Below are 19928 nucleotides of genomic sequence, written 5' to 3' on the forward strand. Positions count from 1 at the left end.
GGTAGAATGCTCAAAAATAGTTTAAATTTGGGATCTTGACACCTTTCTCACTCCATGGATGATTCTGATCTTTCACTCGTATTTCCCAGTAACTTCACATTGATGTCAGGTATCATCTGCCTTTCCGACACAAAAATGTTTGTCCTTCTGTTAGTTGATATTTAGCTTTTAAACCTTGGTTTTTGCCCTTTCTCACATTTACAGTATTTTGGTTTCTGCATTATCTGTATGTGCTTTTCCTTAGCCTTTCTGACTTGCTTGCCTTATTGTGTATATAATTTTAAATATTTTTGACCATCAGTGTCTGAAATGGGATCAAATGAAGAACAAAGGTAAAGGCTTGGATAGAAGATGTTGCATTCTTCACACATAGAAACATTTTATAGTTACTGATGCTTAATACTGTTTTCAGACATTATAATGGGGTTGGTGGGGTGGTTGGGTGTGGATGGCTGTTCCGTGCTGAAGATGGATAGAGGTCAGCAAGAATAGGCAGCTCATAGATACAATAACATCTTTATTGCTGTTTGTGTACAATTATTAGATTCTGAAGTTGATAACTCTGATGGTGAGTGAGGTGAATCTGCCGTCTCAGTGTCACCCAGAGTGTCATTATCTGGTCACACCTGGCTGGTGGAAGTGCTGAGTATGTACTTCTGTGGTGGCTACAGCTGTGTTGAGTAGTACTGAATTACCACTGACCCGAAATGTGATCAACCTGGCGAAGAATACCTGCCACTGTGAACACATCAGGCTGTGTCTTGCCCCTAGTGGACACCTAGAGTAGTGCAGGAGTAGGTTTAATCATAATAAGAAAATAGGAATGCAGGTAGTAAGTATGAATTGCATAGTGAACACATTTTTGTAGCCAGGATAGACATGAGGTACAAGTTTATATCCCAGCTAGTTCCACAGAAGGTGAAGAGATTGAAAGAATATATGCAGAGTTAAACGAAATTATTCAGATAGTTAAGAGAGATGAAAATTTAATTGTGAGGTGGGAATTGGAAGAGGAGGAAAAATAGGTGAATATGGATTGGGGGAAAGAAATGAAAGAGGAAACTGCCCAGTAGAATTTTGCACAGTGCATAATTTAATCATCACTAACACTTAATTTAAGAATCATGAAAGAAGGCTGTTTACATAGACAATACTTGGAGACAGTAGAAGAGTTCAGTTTGACTATATAGTGGTAAAACAGAAATTTTGGAACGAGATTTTAAATTGTAAGACATGTCTAAGGGCAGATGTGGTCACTGACCACAATTTATTGGTTATTAAATGCAGATTAAAATGAAGAAATTGCAGAAAGGTAGGAAATTAAGGAGCTGGGATCTGGATAAGTTGAAAGCACCAGAGGTTGTTGAGTGTTTGAGGAAGCTTTAGGCAATGGTTGACTAGAACAGAGAAAAACAATACAGTAAAAGACAAACAGGTAGCTTTAAGAGATTACATAGTGAAGGAGCAGGTGATCAAATAGGCAGAAAGTGAAGGCCTAGTAGAAATCCTTGGATAACATAGGAGACACTGATTTTAACTGATGAAAGGAGAAAATATAAAATGTAGAAAATGAAGTAGGTGAAAGGGAATGCAAACATCTAAAAAATGAGATTGACAAAAAGTGCAAAATGGCTAAGCAGGAATGGCTAGATGACAAATCTAAGGATTTAGAAGTATAATTCAAGGGGAAAAATACATGCTGCCTACAGGAAAATTAAAGAGACTTTTGGAGAAAAGAGAAGCAGCTGTTTGAGTATCAAGAGCTCAGATGGCAAACCAGTCCTAAGCAAATAAGGGGAAGCTGAAAGGTGGAAGGAGTATATAGACGATGTATACAAGGGAGATGAAGGCTACATCAAAGAAATGGAAGAGAATGTAGGTGAAGATGAGATGGGAGATATGAGATATGATACTGTGAGAAGAATTTGACAGAGCACTGAAAGACTTGAGTCAAAACAAGGGCCCTGGAGTAGATGGCATTCTGTCAGAACTACTGATAGCATTGAGAGAGCCAGCCATCGCAAAACTATTCCATCTGCTGTGCAAAATGTAAGAGACAGGTGAAATACTCTCAGACTTCAAGAAGAATGTAATAATTCCAATTCCAAAGAAAGCAGGTGTGAATATTACTGAACTATCAGTTTAATAAGTCATGGTTGCAAAATGCTAACACAAATTCTTTACAGAATACTGGAAAAACTGGTAAAAGCCAACCTTGAAGAAGATTAGGTTGGATTCTGGAGAAATATGGGAAAACACACGATAGTACTAACCCTACAACTTCTCTTAGAACATAGGTTAAGGAAAGGCAAACCTCTGTTTGTTGCATTTGTAGACTTACGGAAAGGTTTTGGCAATGTTGACTGGAATATTCTCTTTGAAATTCTGGAGGTAGCAGGGGTAACTTACAGGGAGCAAAAGGCTATTTGCAATTTGTACAGAAACCAGATGGCAGATATAAGATTTGAAGGACATGGAAGGGAAGCACTGGTTGAGCAGGGAGTGAGGCAGGGTTTTAGCCTATCTCCAATGTTATCCAATCTGTACATTGAGCAATCAGTAAATGAAACCAAAGAAAAATGTAGAGAAGGAATTTAAGTTCAGGGAATAGAATTGAAAACTGTGAAGTTTCCTGATGACATTGTAATTGTGTCAGAGACTGCAAAAGACTTGGAAGAGCAGTTAAATGGAATGGACAGTGTCATGAAAGGAGGGTATAAGATGAACATCACCAAAAGTAAACCAAAGGTAATGGAATGTAGTCAAATTAAATCACGTTATACTGAGGGAATAAGATTAGGAAATGAGACACTTAAAGTAGATAGGTTTTGCTATTTGGCAAGAAAAATAACTGCTGATGGCCAAAGTAGAAAGGATATAAAATGTAGACTGGAAATGGGAAGAAAGGCATTTCTGAAAAAGAGAGATTTTTTAACATCGAATATGCACTTAAGTGTTACAAATTTTTTTGTGAAGGTATTTGTCTGGAGTGTAGTCATGTATGGAACTGAGACATGGATGATAAACAGTTTAGACAGAAAGAGAATATAAACTCTTGAAATGCGATGCTACAGAAGAATGCGAAAGATTAGATGGATAGCTCACGACTAACGAGGAGGAACTGAATAGAATTGGAGAGACAAGAAATTTGTGTCACAGCTTGGCCTAAAGCAGAGCTCAGTTGATAGGGTACATTGTGAGACATCAAGGGATTAGCACTGGAGGGAGGTACTGGTGATGAGGGAGGGGGGTGGGGGTACAAATTGTAGAGGGTGAAGAAGAGATGAATGAAGTAAGCAGGCTCAGAAGGATGTAGATTCCAATTCTATTTGGAGATGAAGAGGCTTGCTCAGGTTAGAGTAGCATGGAGAGCTGCATCAAACCAGTCTTTGACTGAAGATAACAACAACAACAACAACATCATGTCATAGTGAATGCTTAGTTATTATTACACAGATTTGAAGTTGAAAAACAAAAATTACATTTAACCACCTTTTCAGGTACATTTAGCATTTAGGTGTATGACATGGAGCTGACCACTGCCCTCCCCCTTCCCCATCCACTTTATCTGCTGTTTAACTTATTTCTGAACAAAGTTGTGAGTGAACAGGAAAATTATGTCAGAGGAGTAAACTTAAGATAGTATGGATACTAATCAATTTAATATTTTTAGCCTTTGTTCAAAATTTAGCAGTTATCAGTAATACTAAGGAAGATATTAATTATAATAGTGGAAAATCAGACCTCCAGATATCTTCCCATTACATGGGAAATCTGTTTCAGAGTAACAGGAAAGTTCCACTAAAGATGAAATTTGGAATTATTTTACTGGTGCCCTCCTTCAGATACCTTGGGGAGACCATACTGCCATCAGCAAAGTTAGAAAGGGTGGTCAAATTCAAAAGGTATTTAGAATCAAAAGCAACCTTAACAACAAAAAGAAGTAATACCATACAATGCAAAATTGCCACGTTACAAGATAGTTCTTTTACCACAAGCCCTATATACATAAGAGAATGTAGCTGTTAGAGGATGTTCTAAAATTGCAGAAACTGAAAAAAAGAGCAGATATTTATTAGGTAAATATATGGACCCATATAATAAAATTGACCTCTAAATACAGGTAGATAAGTTCACTTACACTCTGCACAAGAGAGACATGAAATTTTATGATTGTGTTTTTAGAAAGAACAACAGCAGACTCATCAAAAGACTGCTCAACATTATTAATTTTAATATCACTCACCTGGTTGAAGAAACAAGATGGTTTACAAGACATGAACATCACAGATGAAATCATAACCTATATCTAGTTTTTAGAATGTTAACAGTGAAGCACATCTTTTATGAGAAGCTTAAAAGGAACACAGATAAGAAATATGCAGAAGAATTGAAATAAATATAGAGAATTTGTGAAGAGATTCTGGGAGGATAAACCATCCAGCCTTCTTCGAAGTATGAAGAAAGAAAGGCGAACAACAGCTCCTAACTCATAAGAGAACCATGTACTGACCAGCCAAGGGAATTGGACTTCCCTTACTGAGACTGAATAGCCTTCAATATTTCAAGATGTTAAGCCATTAGCATAAAGAAAAAATAAACTGTCAATGGAAATTAAAGGATTGGATGAAAGTAAAAGCCATCCAAAAACCTTGATCAGGTGACGAGAATGTGCAGGAAATGACTCTGAAACATATAATATTCAGCTTTCAGAGTACTGATAATGAAATGCTGACAATGAATAGATCAAAGGTGACAGTTAATCTCAAAATGGATCAATGGGTACAAATACTAATAAACTGAGAAAAAAACCTCAGTCGTCAGTTGTGCAGATATTTACCGTTATATGTCCAAAAATATAAATATTGAATGTGGTAGTTGTAAACATATATATAAGTTCCTTGCTCCCTGGCATGGCAGCTTGACGTGTACATAGATGTGACTCATTTACTGTAAATTTGCTGTCAGTCAATATGTTTTTGCAGTAATAACATACAATATGTAAATTTTTGGGACACATCATGGGATTTTGCTTCTTTGAAGAAGGTATTTACATTTGCTAAAACAATACTAAGTTTTGGAAGATGACAGATTAATTTGTCAAAACTGGTAAAGTGAAATAAAAATATCTGTGCAACTAATGATCCAATTTTATTTTGAAATAAATGCCACAGTTGCTGGAAAGAAACAGCTATGTATAAAATAATAATAATAATAATAATAATAATAATAATAACAATAATAATAATGAAGGAAGCATGCAAAATTCTGATGATGACTGAATCAGAGTGTAGAATGTAAACATGGTGCAGGATGGAAGAATGCTTTGAAAGGAAATGGAGAATCAGAGATGGAAGAAATTGGCATCACTTAATACCCAAACAGATGTCAATAAGAGCCTGGCACATGATGAAAACTAGTTCCCATCTCAGGAATGTGGAAGAACTCATATTTGTGAGAAATCTGGATGCTTCCAGGCACCTCTTGCTTCCCAGGCTCCTGCAGCTTTTGAGGACTTCTTCCTTTTCTTAATCTTCTTATTCTTCTTGTCTTCCATTTGGACTGCAAGAATTATCAATCACATATACCCAATTTTTTATATCTTTGGCCGTTTTTGTTTGTCACCAAAACTTCAATTTTTCAAATTCCTTCACATTTTGTATCATGTTCACACATTAAGACAGATAATCTATAATCTAATATGCCCTGATAATATTTGAAACACTGTTAAAAACAAGGCAGTACAAACTGGGCAGAATTTTTGTTCACTGAGTGATTTTCATTTGTGGCTTATAGAATTAATCTTAATTTTTATGTGTATAGTGTTTACATACACATGAATTTTCATGTTGCATGTATGTTTCAGATTCTGTAACTCATAAGAGAGGGAAAGTATTTTGTGTCTTAATCTGTTCTTTTTTCCTTGCAGACACGAATCATACTGGCTCCATTTTTCTATGTGAACTTTGCTGATTTCTGGTTGGCAGACCAACTTAATAGTCTTGTGGTAGTTTTCACTGATCTGCAGTTCCTGATTTGTTTCTATGCAACTAATAAGAACTGGATGGTTGCTGAAGGTTAGTTTTTGAGTGTAGGTAAGCTAGTATATTCTTGACTGTAAATGACAATTTTATATTTTTGTTTATAAATAAATGCCTAAGGTGGAATGATAAGGAGGCGGTATGTAGCCATTAATGAGTCAGTTCCAGTAAGAAATGACCTTATGAGGGTGGTTTGAAAAGTTCTCGGAACGGAATAGAATAAAAGTACTTACATCACTGAAACTTTTTTTATTTTTCTATGTATTCTCCTTGTTGATTAATGCACTTGGTCCAACGATGTTCCAGTGCCTTGGTCCCATCTCGAAAATGGGTTCCCTCCAGGTCCTGCAAAATAGTTGTAACTTCAGCTATCAGTTCTTTGTTTGAAGTGAATCTTCATCCACTGAGAAAAATTTTCAGTTTCGGGAAGAGATGGAAGTCTGATGGAGCCATATCAAGTGAATAAGCTGGGTATGGCAAAAATTCATGCCTTAGCTCGTGTATTTTGCCATGGTGACGGCATGTGTGCGGGCACGCGTCACGAATTGCGGAACCCATCTTGCAGATAATTTTTTCATTTCTAATTCTTTGGTTAAAATATGATACACCCTTTCAGGTGATGTCTGGCAAGCATGAGCAATTTCACGCACTTTCAATCAACGATCCTCCATGACCATTTCGTGCATTTTCGCAATGATTTCTAGAGTAGTGACACATCTTGGCCGATCACAGTGTGGATCATTATCTAAGCTCTCTTGACCAAATTTAATTAATTTGCCCACTTGGCAACAGCTGAACATGAAGGTGAAGAGTCCCCAGTGTGTTCTGGAAATTGGCATGAACGTCCTTTGTTTTCGTACCTTTCTTTATGTAGTACTTAATCACTGCTTGAATCTTGATTTTTTTTCCATCTTCACAAATCAGTATGGGGGAACAACAACAGAACCACGTCACCACCACAGCTCTCTTCCAAGAGCACTGACATGGCACGTGTTTACAGGCAACAGTCCAATGAATATCACTTAAACAACTCATTGCGCTACCTCTGACCTCTCATGGTGATTTTGAGAACTTTTCAAACCACCCTTGTAATACAAGAGACAACAAAAATATAACACCAATATTATTTTGAAAGGGTGCATCCAGATAATGTTCGGTATTGATTTAATCTGAGCTTGATATTACTATATCATTCACATGGCTCAAATTGCATGATACTGAAGTAACTCTTCATGTTAAAACAGTTGAAACATGGTAGTCTTGTTTATTGGACACAATGCACTAGAATGCACTAAAGACAAGTCCAATGAACATGATTGTGTTCTAACCCACCCTTTGCTGTACTGAATGCGATACTCTATCTATACTGATGATAAAACTGTAAAACCTTCATGTCTGGCTGTTTGAACATGCTGATCTCCAACACTACTATACAAATTTTTATGGAGTTTTCACAGGAAACTTGAACTTAGCTTGGGGCAGTGTTCTCATAAGAGGACAATATAAAAAGCATTTAAAGGTGTTGCAGAATTATTTGTGCCAAGAAATAATTATTAAGGAAAAAATCAATATGTTACGCTGTTCCAGACTTAATTAGTATTGAGTTTAGCCAAATGGGCTGTTCTGTGCCCAAATTCAAACAGCCCGCCAGAGATGATGTCACTGAATGTGTTCTTCATTCAGTTCCTAAAATCAAACAAGAGAGTGATAGAAAATTGGACATGCGACATTATATGAGAACAGCTGACACTAATTATATCAGCAGGCTGCTTGAATTTGTGCACGCTATGTCCTGATGACTAACTTAAATGCCAGTTAATTCAAAAACAGCACATTGTATTGAATTTTTTTAACAGTTATTTTTCAGAACAACCTACCGTGCAACACCCATACGACCTTTTAAGACCATTTCTGACCATCCTGCATAGGCTCTATTTCATCGAAATTGGGTCACAGGAAAAAAAAAGACATTGTAATTTAAAGTTTTATCTAACTCAGCTGTGTCTGTCTGTCTGTTTCTGATCTGCCTGTCAAAGGCTTTGTTTTATCAAAATTGGGGAAAAAAATGGTGTTGTAATTTAAAGTTTTATGCAACTCAGTCGTTTCTGTCTGTCTCTGAGAACACTAACATATCAAAAACTACTAGACAAATTTTCATAGGATTTTCGAAAGTAATTTGTACATAACTTGGAACAATGTGTAAACACTATTTAATCAGAATCAGATAAAGAAATGTGATCTAAAGTTTTATCTAATACCATCATATCTGTCTGTCTCTTTGAACATGCTAAGTCCAAAACTGCTGGAACATTTTTCATGGCATTTCACTGGTGATTTTAGCATAGCTTGGGGCAACATATAGCTTTATTTCATCAGAACCAGACCACAGCTTGAAGAATGTAATGTGACAAAGGGAAACATGTTTACTCTTTGGAAGAGCTGTTTATTTTTTGATGATTTGTGAAAATGCTTTTATTGATTGATATGTTCTACATAATTTGATTCAACATAATAAATACATCTACATTTACATCGTACTCCACAAACCACATAATGGTGTGTGTTGGAAGGCCCTCCAGTCCTGTTCCACTCGCGAATAGCGCATGGGAAGAATGATTGTCGGTAAGCCTCTGTATTGATTCTAATTTCTTGAATCTTCTCCTCATGGTCATTACGTGAGACGTATGTTGGAGGAAGTAATGTGTTGACTGACTCTTCCTGGAACATGCTTTCTCAAAATTTCCATAGTAATCTCTCCATGATGCACAACACCTCTCTCAAAACTCTGCCAGTGGAGTTTGTTGAGCATCTCCGTAACGCTCTTGTGCCAACCAGATGATCCTGTGATGAAATGTGCCACTCTTCATTAGATCTCCCTCCCCCTCCCCCTCCCCCTCCCCCTCCCCCTCCCCTCCCCCTCCCCCTCCCCTCCCCCTCCCCCTCCCGCTCCCTCTCCCCCTCCCCCTCCCCCTCCCTCTCCCTCTCCCTCTCCCTCACCCTCTCCCTCCCCCTCCCATACCCTCCCCCTCCCCCTCCCCCTCTACCTCGCCCTCCCACACCACTGCACCCTTGCCCCCCCTTCTATCTGTCGTATTTGGTAGGGATCCCAAATAGGTGAACAATACTCAAGAATTGGTAGAACAAGTGCATTCCTTTGTGGATGAGTTACATTTCCTTAAGATTCTTCCTTTGAATCTGAGTTGCCATCTGTTTTTCTCACTATTTGTTTTATGTGGTCTTTCCACTTATAGTCACTCTGGATAGTTATGCCTAGATATTTTATGGCAGATACTGTTTCCAGCAGTTTATCGTCAATAGTGTAGCGATATGGTAGTGGATTTCTTTTTCTAAATATGCGTAATATGTTACATTTATTTATGTTTAGGGTCAAGTGCCAGAGCCTTCACCATTCATCAATTCTCTGGAGGTCATTCTGCAAATTCTTCCTGTTTTCTGGCATTGCTACCTTGTTATAGACAACTGCATCATCTGCAGAGAGCCTTAGAGAACATCTGACTCTTTCTACCAGAACTTTCATATATATTGTAAACAGTAACGATCCTATTGTACTTCCTTGGGGAACTCTGGAAATTACCTTTACATCTATTGATTTTTTTTTTGTTAAAAGCAACATGTTGAGTTCTGTCTGCTAGGAAGTCTTGAATTCAGTTGCAAATCTGCCCTGATACTTGATAAACTCGTATATATTTTTTTCACTAAATGGCAGTGTGGGACAGTGTCAAATGCTTTCCTGAAGTCAAGGAACAAGGCGTCACCCTGAGCACCATTGTCTATGGCGCTGTGGATTTCATGGAGGAACAGAGTGGGCCGAATTTTGCACGATATCTGTTTGCAGAATCCATGTTGATTTTTATAGATGAGAATTTCCTTCTCCAAGAACATTACAATTCTTGAGCATAAAACATGTTCCATAATTTTAAAACAGATTGACGTCAATGATATACCAGGTGTACCGGTATGAAATGAGCGTTAAGATACAAATGTGTCGATAGGTAACATTTGTTGTGAACAAGCTTAAATTTTTTTTTTATTTGGTTGGTATGGCATCTGTTAAAGATATTTAGTATACATCAAGTCATGGAACAAACATCATCATATGTTTTTTTCATCGTGTTAACAATGTCGAATTTTGTACCAGAAAGTGATGATTTGCAGAAAGCACTAATTTTTTGTTTTCATTTGAAAAAAAGTGCTGCAGAGTCGAATCGAATGCTTGTCGAGGCATATGGTGATCATGCTCTTTCAGAAGCAACATGCAAAAGATGGTTTCAACGGTTCAGAAATAATGATTTTGATGTAAGAAATGAAGAGCGTGGAAGACCACCAAAAAAGTTCGAAGATGCCGAATTGCAAGCAATATTGGGTGAAGATATTACTTTGAGTCAGAAGCAAATGGCAGCAATGCTAAATGTTGCACAACATACAATTTCTGACTGTTTGAAAGCTGTGGGAAAGATCCAAAAGTGTGGAAAATGGGTGCCACATGAATTGAATGAAAGACAGATGGAAAACCGAAAAACGATTTGTCAAATTTTGCTTCAAAGACATGAAAGAAAATCAGTTTTGCATTGAATTGTTACTGGTGATGAAAAATGGATTTATTTTAAGAATCCTAAATGGGAAAAATCATGGGTTAATCTGGGACAACCATCAACATTGACTGCAAAACCAGATCGATTCGGCACGAAGACAATGCTCTGTGTTGGTGGGATCAGAAAGGTGTGGTGCATCATGAGCTTCTAAAACGTGGTGAAACTGTGAATACTAATTGCTACAGACAACAAATGATCAATTTGAACTATGCATTGATCGAAAAAAGACCAGAATGGGCCAGAAGACATGGCAAAGTAATTTTTTTACATGACAGTGCACCTGCACACAAAGCAAAACTGGTTCAAGATACAATCAAAACACTTGGCTGGGAGCTGCTACCCCACCCACCATATTCACTAGACTTGGCCCCTTCCGACTACCATTTGTTTTCATCAATGGGACATGCATTGGCTGAGGAACACTTCGATTCCTAAGAAGAAGTTGAAAATTGGGTGTCTGATTGGTTTACTTCAAAAGACGAACATTTCTATTGGCGTGGTGTCCACAAATTGCCAGAAAGGTGGTCAAAATGTGTAGAAAGCAATGGTCAGTACTTTGAATAAAATGTTTTTATTTTTCAATTCAAAATTAGTGTTTCATTTTCACAAAAAAAAACAAAAAAAAACGCTCATTTCATACCAGTACACCTGGTAGGTCTATAATAGTGTGCATCTGTCCTACTGCCCTTCTTAAAAATAGGAATGACCTGCTTATACAGTACAGCCCTTCTTAAAAATGGACATGACCTGCTCATACACTACTCAAAGTGTTTAATCTATACTTCCATATTAATTATATAAGGAAAAGGATAGTTGCCATTAACCATATAGTGGAGATTCTACATGCCTGTCTGCAGCTCAGCAATCATCTTCATGGTGAGTTGCTACCTATGCTCATTAGTTTTGATACTCAGAGTATTTGCGCAACTTAGCTGTTGCTTGGATTGATCACTGTGGTCTCATTTCATTAGCTTGGTGTCAGTGACTTGTGAACAGCTGGCCATGCAAGTGGACTTCCATGAGGGGCTGAAGCTACAGGCTGTTTCTGCGGGTATCTCTAACAGATCGGGTCTGCTGATCTGAAACCCATAGTTTCCCAATAATGTACAGGCCCTGCCCGTCATATCTAGTCTCACTGATCTGCCTGCAGACTGGATCTGTTTGTGTATGGCATAATGCAGCATATTTTTGTCATGGATCCAGGACTGTGGTGCTCCTTGGCAGGACAGAGGCCACAAGCAATAGATTTCAGGAATTGCAACTGTCTCACCATAAGTACATTGTACAGTGTGGTGTTTTTATTGTTATAGTACATCATGTCACTTTGGAAGTAGTTTGTACGTTATAAAGTATGGACGATAAGAAGAAGAAAATTGTGCCAGTCGCTGATGGTTTTTACACTATGTACTCATATATTTCTCAAAAGAAAAGTTACGCAATACCTGTAAAATGAAATGATTGTGTGGCATTGATGGCCATGAGGTCCCATCCAGGGAAGTTCGGCTGTCGGGTTGCAATTCTTTGTTCAGATGATGCTACTTTCGCCTCCTTGTCTGTCAGTGATCATGAAATGATGATGAGGACAACACAACACCCAGTCCATGAGTGGTGAAAATCCCCAACCCAACTGTGAATTGAACCTGGGCCTGCTGCATGGTAGGTAGACTGATTACCACTCAGCTAAGCAGGCGGACACACAATACCACTAAAATAATAGGCATAACACAATGGGTAATAACTGACAGTAACGAACACGGACGAACCAACATTTTATTGGCGGTCACCTATAGTAGTGTCTTACACAACTCTTCCTCACCTTATTCACTCTTTCAAGAGGCCTACTTTTTTCTGGGGTTATTTCTGAAGTCAGTGAAGGAGTTTTAAATGTGTCTTGCGACTCCAGGGAAATGCATATTTTTGTCACCAAATGTGTTTCCTTTTATTGAAATAAAATAACATCGGTGGTCTTAATGAAACACACATACCATTTGGATTGCTTTCTCCATCTAAACACAGTTCATTATAAAAGATGTTGACGTTAGTACATAAAAGTTTTCCTCACTTGTTTATAAATGCAGAAGTCCCCACATTTTCTTGTCAACTTATGTCTTTATTCACCCTTGAAATCTCAAAATTTGTCAGGGAACAATTCTAAAACTTATCTGGAAATTAGGAAAATATCAGGGAATTTCACTTGGGGAAACTTGTGGCAACCGTGTATAGTTACATCAGCAGCACGATGCATAGATGTGCACTCCTATCAGTGCCCCTCCACTCCCACCACTAGGCAATGACTCTGAGCATACAACTACATCATGTATTGCAGCAGTGGAGTGGTGAAGATGGAGTGGGGGGTGGCTGGCGAGGGGGGGGGGGGGCAGGACACATCACTAGCTATGCTTATTAGAACAGGCAAATGTGTAAGTAGCTGAAATTATTGCATGTACAATAGCTTTCTTACTCATTACAGCAAAATTACTGATGTGTGAGTGCAGTCTTGAGTAACAGCTAGTTGCAGTAATAAAGACATTAGCAAACTTCATAAACTACTGACTTTGTATGTGTTTGTATGACAAATGTGTATTAATATGACCAAGTGCATGTAGAATAATGTGAGTTTATTATTTTCACTTAACTTTGTGCTTCTTGAAATTTTGCTTGGCTGTTTGTCAACATGGCAGATTCTCTTCCTGCAAAATGTAGTTTGGTTGTTACTTGGATATATGTGTGTTGAAATAGTATTATGAAGAAGATTACTTTCTTCACATCAACTTTTTAAGCAACATCAAAGTTATTTTAACACTAGGTAACACACATTGTCACTTAACAGCTCAATTTTTGCATAACAGTTATTCCATATTAAAATGTTCTGGCTCCATAGAGTGACCACAACAGACACTCAGCTTTACTCCATCACTGCACAACAGACAGACTTCCAACTACAGTTACAAAGATGTGTGAAGTGTACATACAAAGATTTACATGGAAAGACAATATAATAAGTGTTTTTTAACCAAAGAGATACAATCAATTAATATTTAATTAACAATAGCATTTTTCTATCAGTTTTATCTTTTTGAATAATTATGGAAAGCAATGAGTATGGTTATGATATTTTTAACTTTAAATTATAAATTATGGTGTGTCAGCTACTTCTGTACTTCACAGAAAAAAAGAGGGGTTTGAGCAGTTCCATTACAATGCCCAGAAGTAGTTGTTGGTGAATTGTAAGTGAGAATCTGACAACCACAATAACCTGCAGCAAGTCCTTGAGCATGGTGAATGTAATTTTTGTGAAAGTGGTCCTAGTGTCATGAAAGGGCATTGATTGAGCAAACACATGGTCTGCTTTTGTTTCACTGTGCTGGCCTACTTATGCCACTTCAGATGTCAATGACTTGTACTATGTGACCCTCCATCATATGTGGGGGGTGAACCTGCTGCCTAGAGCACCATTCTCAGTGCACCGTAGCAGAGAAGAGTCACACCAACGATGTGCTCTGACAAATGTCATTGTCTGAGTGGCTAGGATATGTCCACAGAAGGCAGCACAGGAAAAATATGAGATATAAAATTAATATGAAGTTCATTGCAACATACTGAACCTGCCTTCTCAGGTGAGAGTTATTTTAGAACATAGTAATTGAATTCAAGTCAATTCTTGAATAGTGAAAGAACAATAATAATGACTGAAGACTTGAAAGGCTGAAAATGTCACAGTAAATTCAAAGTTCCAAAATTCAATGTCCATATCCTCAGCGTGCCTCTCTCAAAGTCTAGAAGGGACATGCAAAAGTTAAAGCCTCAAAAGGACAAGTAAAAGTTTTCAAGTTTGGTGTATTGCCAATGAAAAACAAAGACAAATCTACAAAGTCTAATTAATGGCCATGGCATTGGAGGCCACATCTCTTTGATATAGGACAGGGTTTCCCAAACTGTTCAGTGTTCCACAGAAAATGAATATTGCAAAAAACTATTAATAACATGGTGTTTTTCCAACATTTTGTTGATACTCATTTTTTAAAATTTTATTGCAATTTCTGTGTTATTAGTTATGATTTAAAATTGACGTAATCATTAAATAAAACAAGTTTTTCTCATTTTTAAAAACTTTATTAACCTTCTAAATAAACAAGGTGTTACATCAAAGCACCATGATTCTCAGGGTGTCCTGTAAGAGAAAAAGTTTTGAAACACCTGATTTAGACCCCACTAATGGTATAGGGCCATAGCTGGCAACTCCTGGAGGTGAAGGTCTACATAGATGGAGTAAGCATTGGCATTGGCATTGTCATCATCATCATTGTCATCATAGCAGCAGCTCCAGAGTGAGATCTTGATTGTGGGAATGCTTTTGCAGTTGACGCCTGGTCCAGGAAACTCATTTGGAGTGAACTGATGGGCATTTGCCAGGCCTGGTGCTGGCCCAAATACTGTCTGGGCACCAGAATGCTGCAAGTACTACTTCCAGTCACACAGCATGTGGAGGAGAAAAGGTCAATGGGACCAGTGGCCAGCGATGTCTGGCAGTGCATGGGTTACCACCTGGTGGCTGGGCGAAATATGGTCATCCCTTGTCTCTTGTCTGAAGAGCTGTCCCCAGCGAGGTCCGTGTCCATATAACATATTTGTATTGTTAGCTGCTGGCTGAGTGGGCACAGGGTCTCAGCACAGCATTCAGCATTCCTCCTCTGCTCCCCTGAAGGGAGGAGAGGAGGTAGCAGCTGGGGTGACTGTGTAACGGAGATCCACTCAATTGGCGTTGGCGCTGGTGTGGCATGTGGAGCAGCTGAGGAGATCACAGGGAAGCTGGCCGCAGGCTGGAGCTGATATAGACCTGTGGTGTCTGGGATGGGCATTGTGGAGGACTCCACCTCTGGAACATATGGTGATGGTAGCTTAGTGGACCCTGGCAGAGGATCACAACAAGGATGCAATTTGTTAATGTGCTCATGGTAAACTGTTTTGAAGCTCGAGCTCAGTCGTGATGTGGCCCAAAAGGTTGAAAATGACCTCAGGATACCAATGCTGGTGGCCCAGACATGATCTTGAAGAGAGAAACAATGGTGGCTGGACCACTGAGAGGAAGGAAGAGCACTGTGGGGTGGATGATAGACAATTGTGACCAATGTGGCAGCCACAGAGTTGTTCTGCTGGGTTTGACCTGTCCTAGGGACTGGAATGATAAGAATCCAGAAAAAGCATATGTGCTTTGTCGAAATGGTTCAGACAGCGGGATTTAACTGTACAGACAAAGTGTTTGGCTAGACCATTGGAAGCAAGGTTGACAGGTGCAGTATATATCAGTACTACACCATTTACTTTACAGAAAGTAGAAAATAGCATGGAAGAAAATTGAGGACTGTTATCCATTATGATAGTTTCTGGGAGCCCTTCAGTTGAAAAAATGCAGGACAGAATTTGAATGGTCTGTCCAGCAGACATTGTTGACATTCATTATATATAGGGGAAGCCACTATCAGCATCTGTAGCGAATGACGAGGAGTACCCCCTGAAGGGACTAGAGAAATCCAAGTGTAGCTGGAACCAGGTGTCTGTCCAAGGGAAAGAAACTACATGGAGGGGTGGCCTTCTTGCTCTGGCAGGTGAGGCAGGCTATAACCATGCCACCCCAGTAGACACAGTGGTGGGCCATGCATTTGGTGAGCACAATGCCCCAGTGGCTGACGTGCAAGAGAGACAGGATTGCTATTGAGAGCTCATTCCAGTGTTGCCATTAGGCCTGGACCTCTGAGTGTCAAGTTGCTTATGGTCCGGTGGCCAGCAGCATTGCACCAGGCAGAGTAACTTGCAGAGCACTGGGTCCTCGGTGGTGTAGTGCAAAATCTGCTTGGCGTCCGATGGGAAGTTGGCCATAACTACCTCATTGGTGATGTCCAGGTGGAAGCAGGTGCATCAAAGGACGGTCTTGGCCCAGGGGCGTATGAGGAACAATACTAAATGTCATAATTATAACTTGAAAGAAACAGCACTGCCTGCTAAAGATGGCATGCTGTTTAGGTCGGAATATTTGCCGACTCTTTGAAAAGAGGAAGTATGTGCTTGTGGTCCATGAACAGCATGAAATGGCAGCCGTAGACATAGTTGTGAAACATCTTTAGGCCAAATATGATTGCTAGGGATTGTTCTCCCCCTATTTGACTGTAGTTACGCTGTGGAGTGGAGAGAGTCTTAGATACAAATGCAGTTGATCGTTTCACCCCCATCAAACACATTGTGACGGGGCAGGTTGCGCTCTCTTTCTATAATCAGTCCACCTACCTGTATTGGTTTCAGGTTGTCTGCACCTTCAGTCCGTAATCGTAGATACTAGTTTAGCTGACAAAAGCAGCATTGATGAAAATTCGACTAAATAGCTACCCCACAAAGGCCACATAACTCTCGTCCATGGGCAGTAGCTGAAAGTTAGTTTTAATTATTGAGTGTTCGAGATTCTTACACGAGTCATTTGAAAAAATATCAACATTTTCTTCAGGTTGGTTTATTGTGTTTAAAACAAGAAAAATGACTATCAGTTCTGCATTTAGTATTCCAGCATCAATTATGCAATGTCATTGACTGTCTCTGTTACAAATTCACACCCAAAAGCAGCCAGAAGGTATTTAGTCTGATCCAAGATTCTGAATTTCCTGAACAGTCACTGACCTATGACTACTTGTGAGTTAACACATTCAGCTGTTCAGTAGGCTTCTTGTAAAGAAGTGCTTGGCATAATGTCTCATAATCTGCATAAAACATGCCATGCAGAGTTAATGTATAACATGAAATGTTCACACGCAAATATCTCCTACAATAAACTACTCACAGAGCTCAAACTTTCACAAAACACTCAACACTGAAGTCGCTTTTCATCAGCAATATCTTCATTTTGGTACAAATTTAATCAGCGCTGTTTAACCTAGGTGTTTACCAGAAGACGGCTCCCGAGCGACCATATAGACTCATAGATCTGAGGCACAAAACCCTACTGAAATGCACAGGTAATGCTGAATTTCTATTGGCTAGTATGTTAAGCATCTAATCAGATCATCTCTAGCACTTCTTTACTCATGGCATTTCTAATGTCAGCCAATCAGTTTACCACAAGTAATTTAGACTAGATGTTTCGTAGTCCCAAAACTAAAGTCAAGCTCATATGAACATATGCACAAATTTCCTCTAATGAACAACAAATTCAACACACATACATTTACTTAGTTTTTATAAAATATCACATTCTCACTTTACGTATGGCCTCCGTTCTCTCACTGTCTCTCCTAAACACTCACACAACCAAAACACAATAAAATAATAATTTTCCAATGTACTTTTAATGATGTCAGAAATCTGTGCTAATGAAACCGTTATTATGTGTTTTTGGTAAAAATTTATAGCTCAAGAAGTATTGAAGTTAATGATTTGAAATTTTTACAGTAGGGTTGTGTTATCCATGGAATTTGGTATACTAATTATGAAAAGGATCAGTAAATATTTAATAGTAGTTCTCCAGATTTATGTATAGTTTGTGTAATATATTGCATGCAGTGTTAATCAAGTACAATGTTCACTCAACCCAGTAGCCAATGTCAACTGTGCCAGAACGAGAACCAAAAATCTGCTCTCCACCTGGCTCCATGGCAAGCTACGCTTTCAACGAAAGATGACAACTCCTAATAATTTTCTATGTTGTAAAATGTGAAAGGACTGCCCCAACTGATATCCAGCTCAAAGAAAAAGAAAACACTTGTCTTTATTGCATTTGTGGTGGGCCTTTGGAGGACCGTGAGCAGTGTATGTAGCTTGTTAGCCAAGTCCTTTGTGCCCTTGCTTGTAACAAGAATGTCATCTAAACAATTCATTGTGTCTGGCACATTGCGGGTGAGGGGCTTGAGGTAGTGTTGAGAAATTACCAGAACACTGGCAATCCAAAACAGAAATCTTGTTTTACTGAAACAGTCTGAATGGAGTTTTGATCACTGAGAAGCATCGTGAGTCTTCAGCCAACAGAAGCTGGAGATATGCCTCATGGAGATCAGTCTTGACAAATACTTTGCCATCCATGAGGTGAATCATTATGTCCTCTACCCTAGGAATAAAGTATGTGTCTATGATAGAGTGGGCATTAATGGTTGTCCTGAAGTCCATGCAAATGCACAGTGCACCATTTGGTTTTTCTATGATCACTATGGGGGCAGCCCATTGGCTGTTGCAAATGGGGGTGAGAATATCCTCATCCTACGATAACTGTAGCTCCAGCTGAAGTTTGTCTCTGAGCGCAAAGGGAACATTTCAGGCTTTGAAGAAGTTCAGTGTCACTGATGGGCATGTGCCTCAAAATCTTTGACACCAACATAAGATTGCATGAACACTGAGCTAAACAAGATCATTTAGGAAGTTGTTGGCACACAGTGACTTGATGATGGGAGCGGAGTCATGGATTTCTGAGCCAAGAGCACTGAACAGATCCAGGCCCAAGGGACTGATGGCTCTAGGAGAGTTGATGACCAAAATCCTAGCTGAGAGATTTATCAAACAGTACTGAACTTGGGCTGTAAATTGGTCATTGACTTTAATGGTGTCATTGCAGTAACTATGCAGCACAATGCCAAAAGGGACGCCATGCAGTAATAACACTGCCAATCCATGATAGTCACGCAGGACCCCGTGTGTATCTGCAGCTCAGTGGGCAAGTTGGTGATGGCTAACATGAGGGATAGAGATTCCTCTTATTGGCAAAGCACAAACTGGATGTATGATACACATGGAAACAGGTCCACCCCACATCTGAGAGGTGCATGTGTGCACAGTTGACATTTGTTTTGAGCACGAAGTGGTACATTGCAGTCCTATGTTTGGACTTCTCACAAGAGGTGCACTTAAGTGCACTGGCAGTGGCACTGATGACTAATAACACACTGGCTGCTGAATCTTTGCCAGCATTGTGTTAATCTGACCTAGGTGTGAAGTGTGACTTGGACTGAGGGTAGCATGATATTGATGAGGCAGTGAACAGTTATGATGGATTTTGCAGGATGGCTGATAATCTGAGAGACTGTTTAAAAGCTCTGTAATGTGGAGACATGTTTCTAAGGAAGAATCCATCAATTTAAGGAGATCTGTGCATAGCCCTTCATTGGGGTGTGCAAGAGTATCACGTCATGGACAAAGGAATCTACATATTATTGCTTGCACTGAGGATTACTACACTGAAAACAGCAGTTGTGAGATGAACACTGGAGGTGGGTGATCCATTCTGTTAAGTTTATGGCAGTTA

At 39.1% G+C, this 19928-nt stretch overlaps 1 protein-coding gene across 2 annotated transcripts in view; it reads left to right on the forward strand.

Annotated features, from left to right (window-relative positions):
• Positions 1 to 19928, forward strand: part of LOC124712237 (xenotropic and polytropic retrovirus receptor 1) — a 123617-nt gene that overhangs the window by 64786 nt on the left and 38903 nt on the right. Inside the window, exons 6-7 of one of the 2 annotated variants that reach the window (XM_047242534.1) lie at positions 5930 to 6077; positions 17578 to 17655. In XM_047242534.1, the coding sequence (XP_047098490.1) occupies positions 5930 to 6077; positions 17578 to 17655 (226 nt within the window). The remainder of the gene's footprint in view (positions 1 to 5929; positions 6078 to 17577; positions 17656 to 19928) is intronic. The other variant, XM_047242542.1, reaches the window with a different exon arrangement.

This window comes from Schistocerca piceifrons, chromosome 1 (genome assembly GCF_021461385.2).
Source record: "Schistocerca piceifrons isolate TAMUIC-IGC-003096 chromosome 1, iqSchPice1.1, whole genome shotgun sequence".
Taxonomy (NCBI): Eukaryota; Metazoa; Arthropoda; class Insecta; order Orthoptera; family Acrididae; genus Schistocerca; species Schistocerca piceifrons.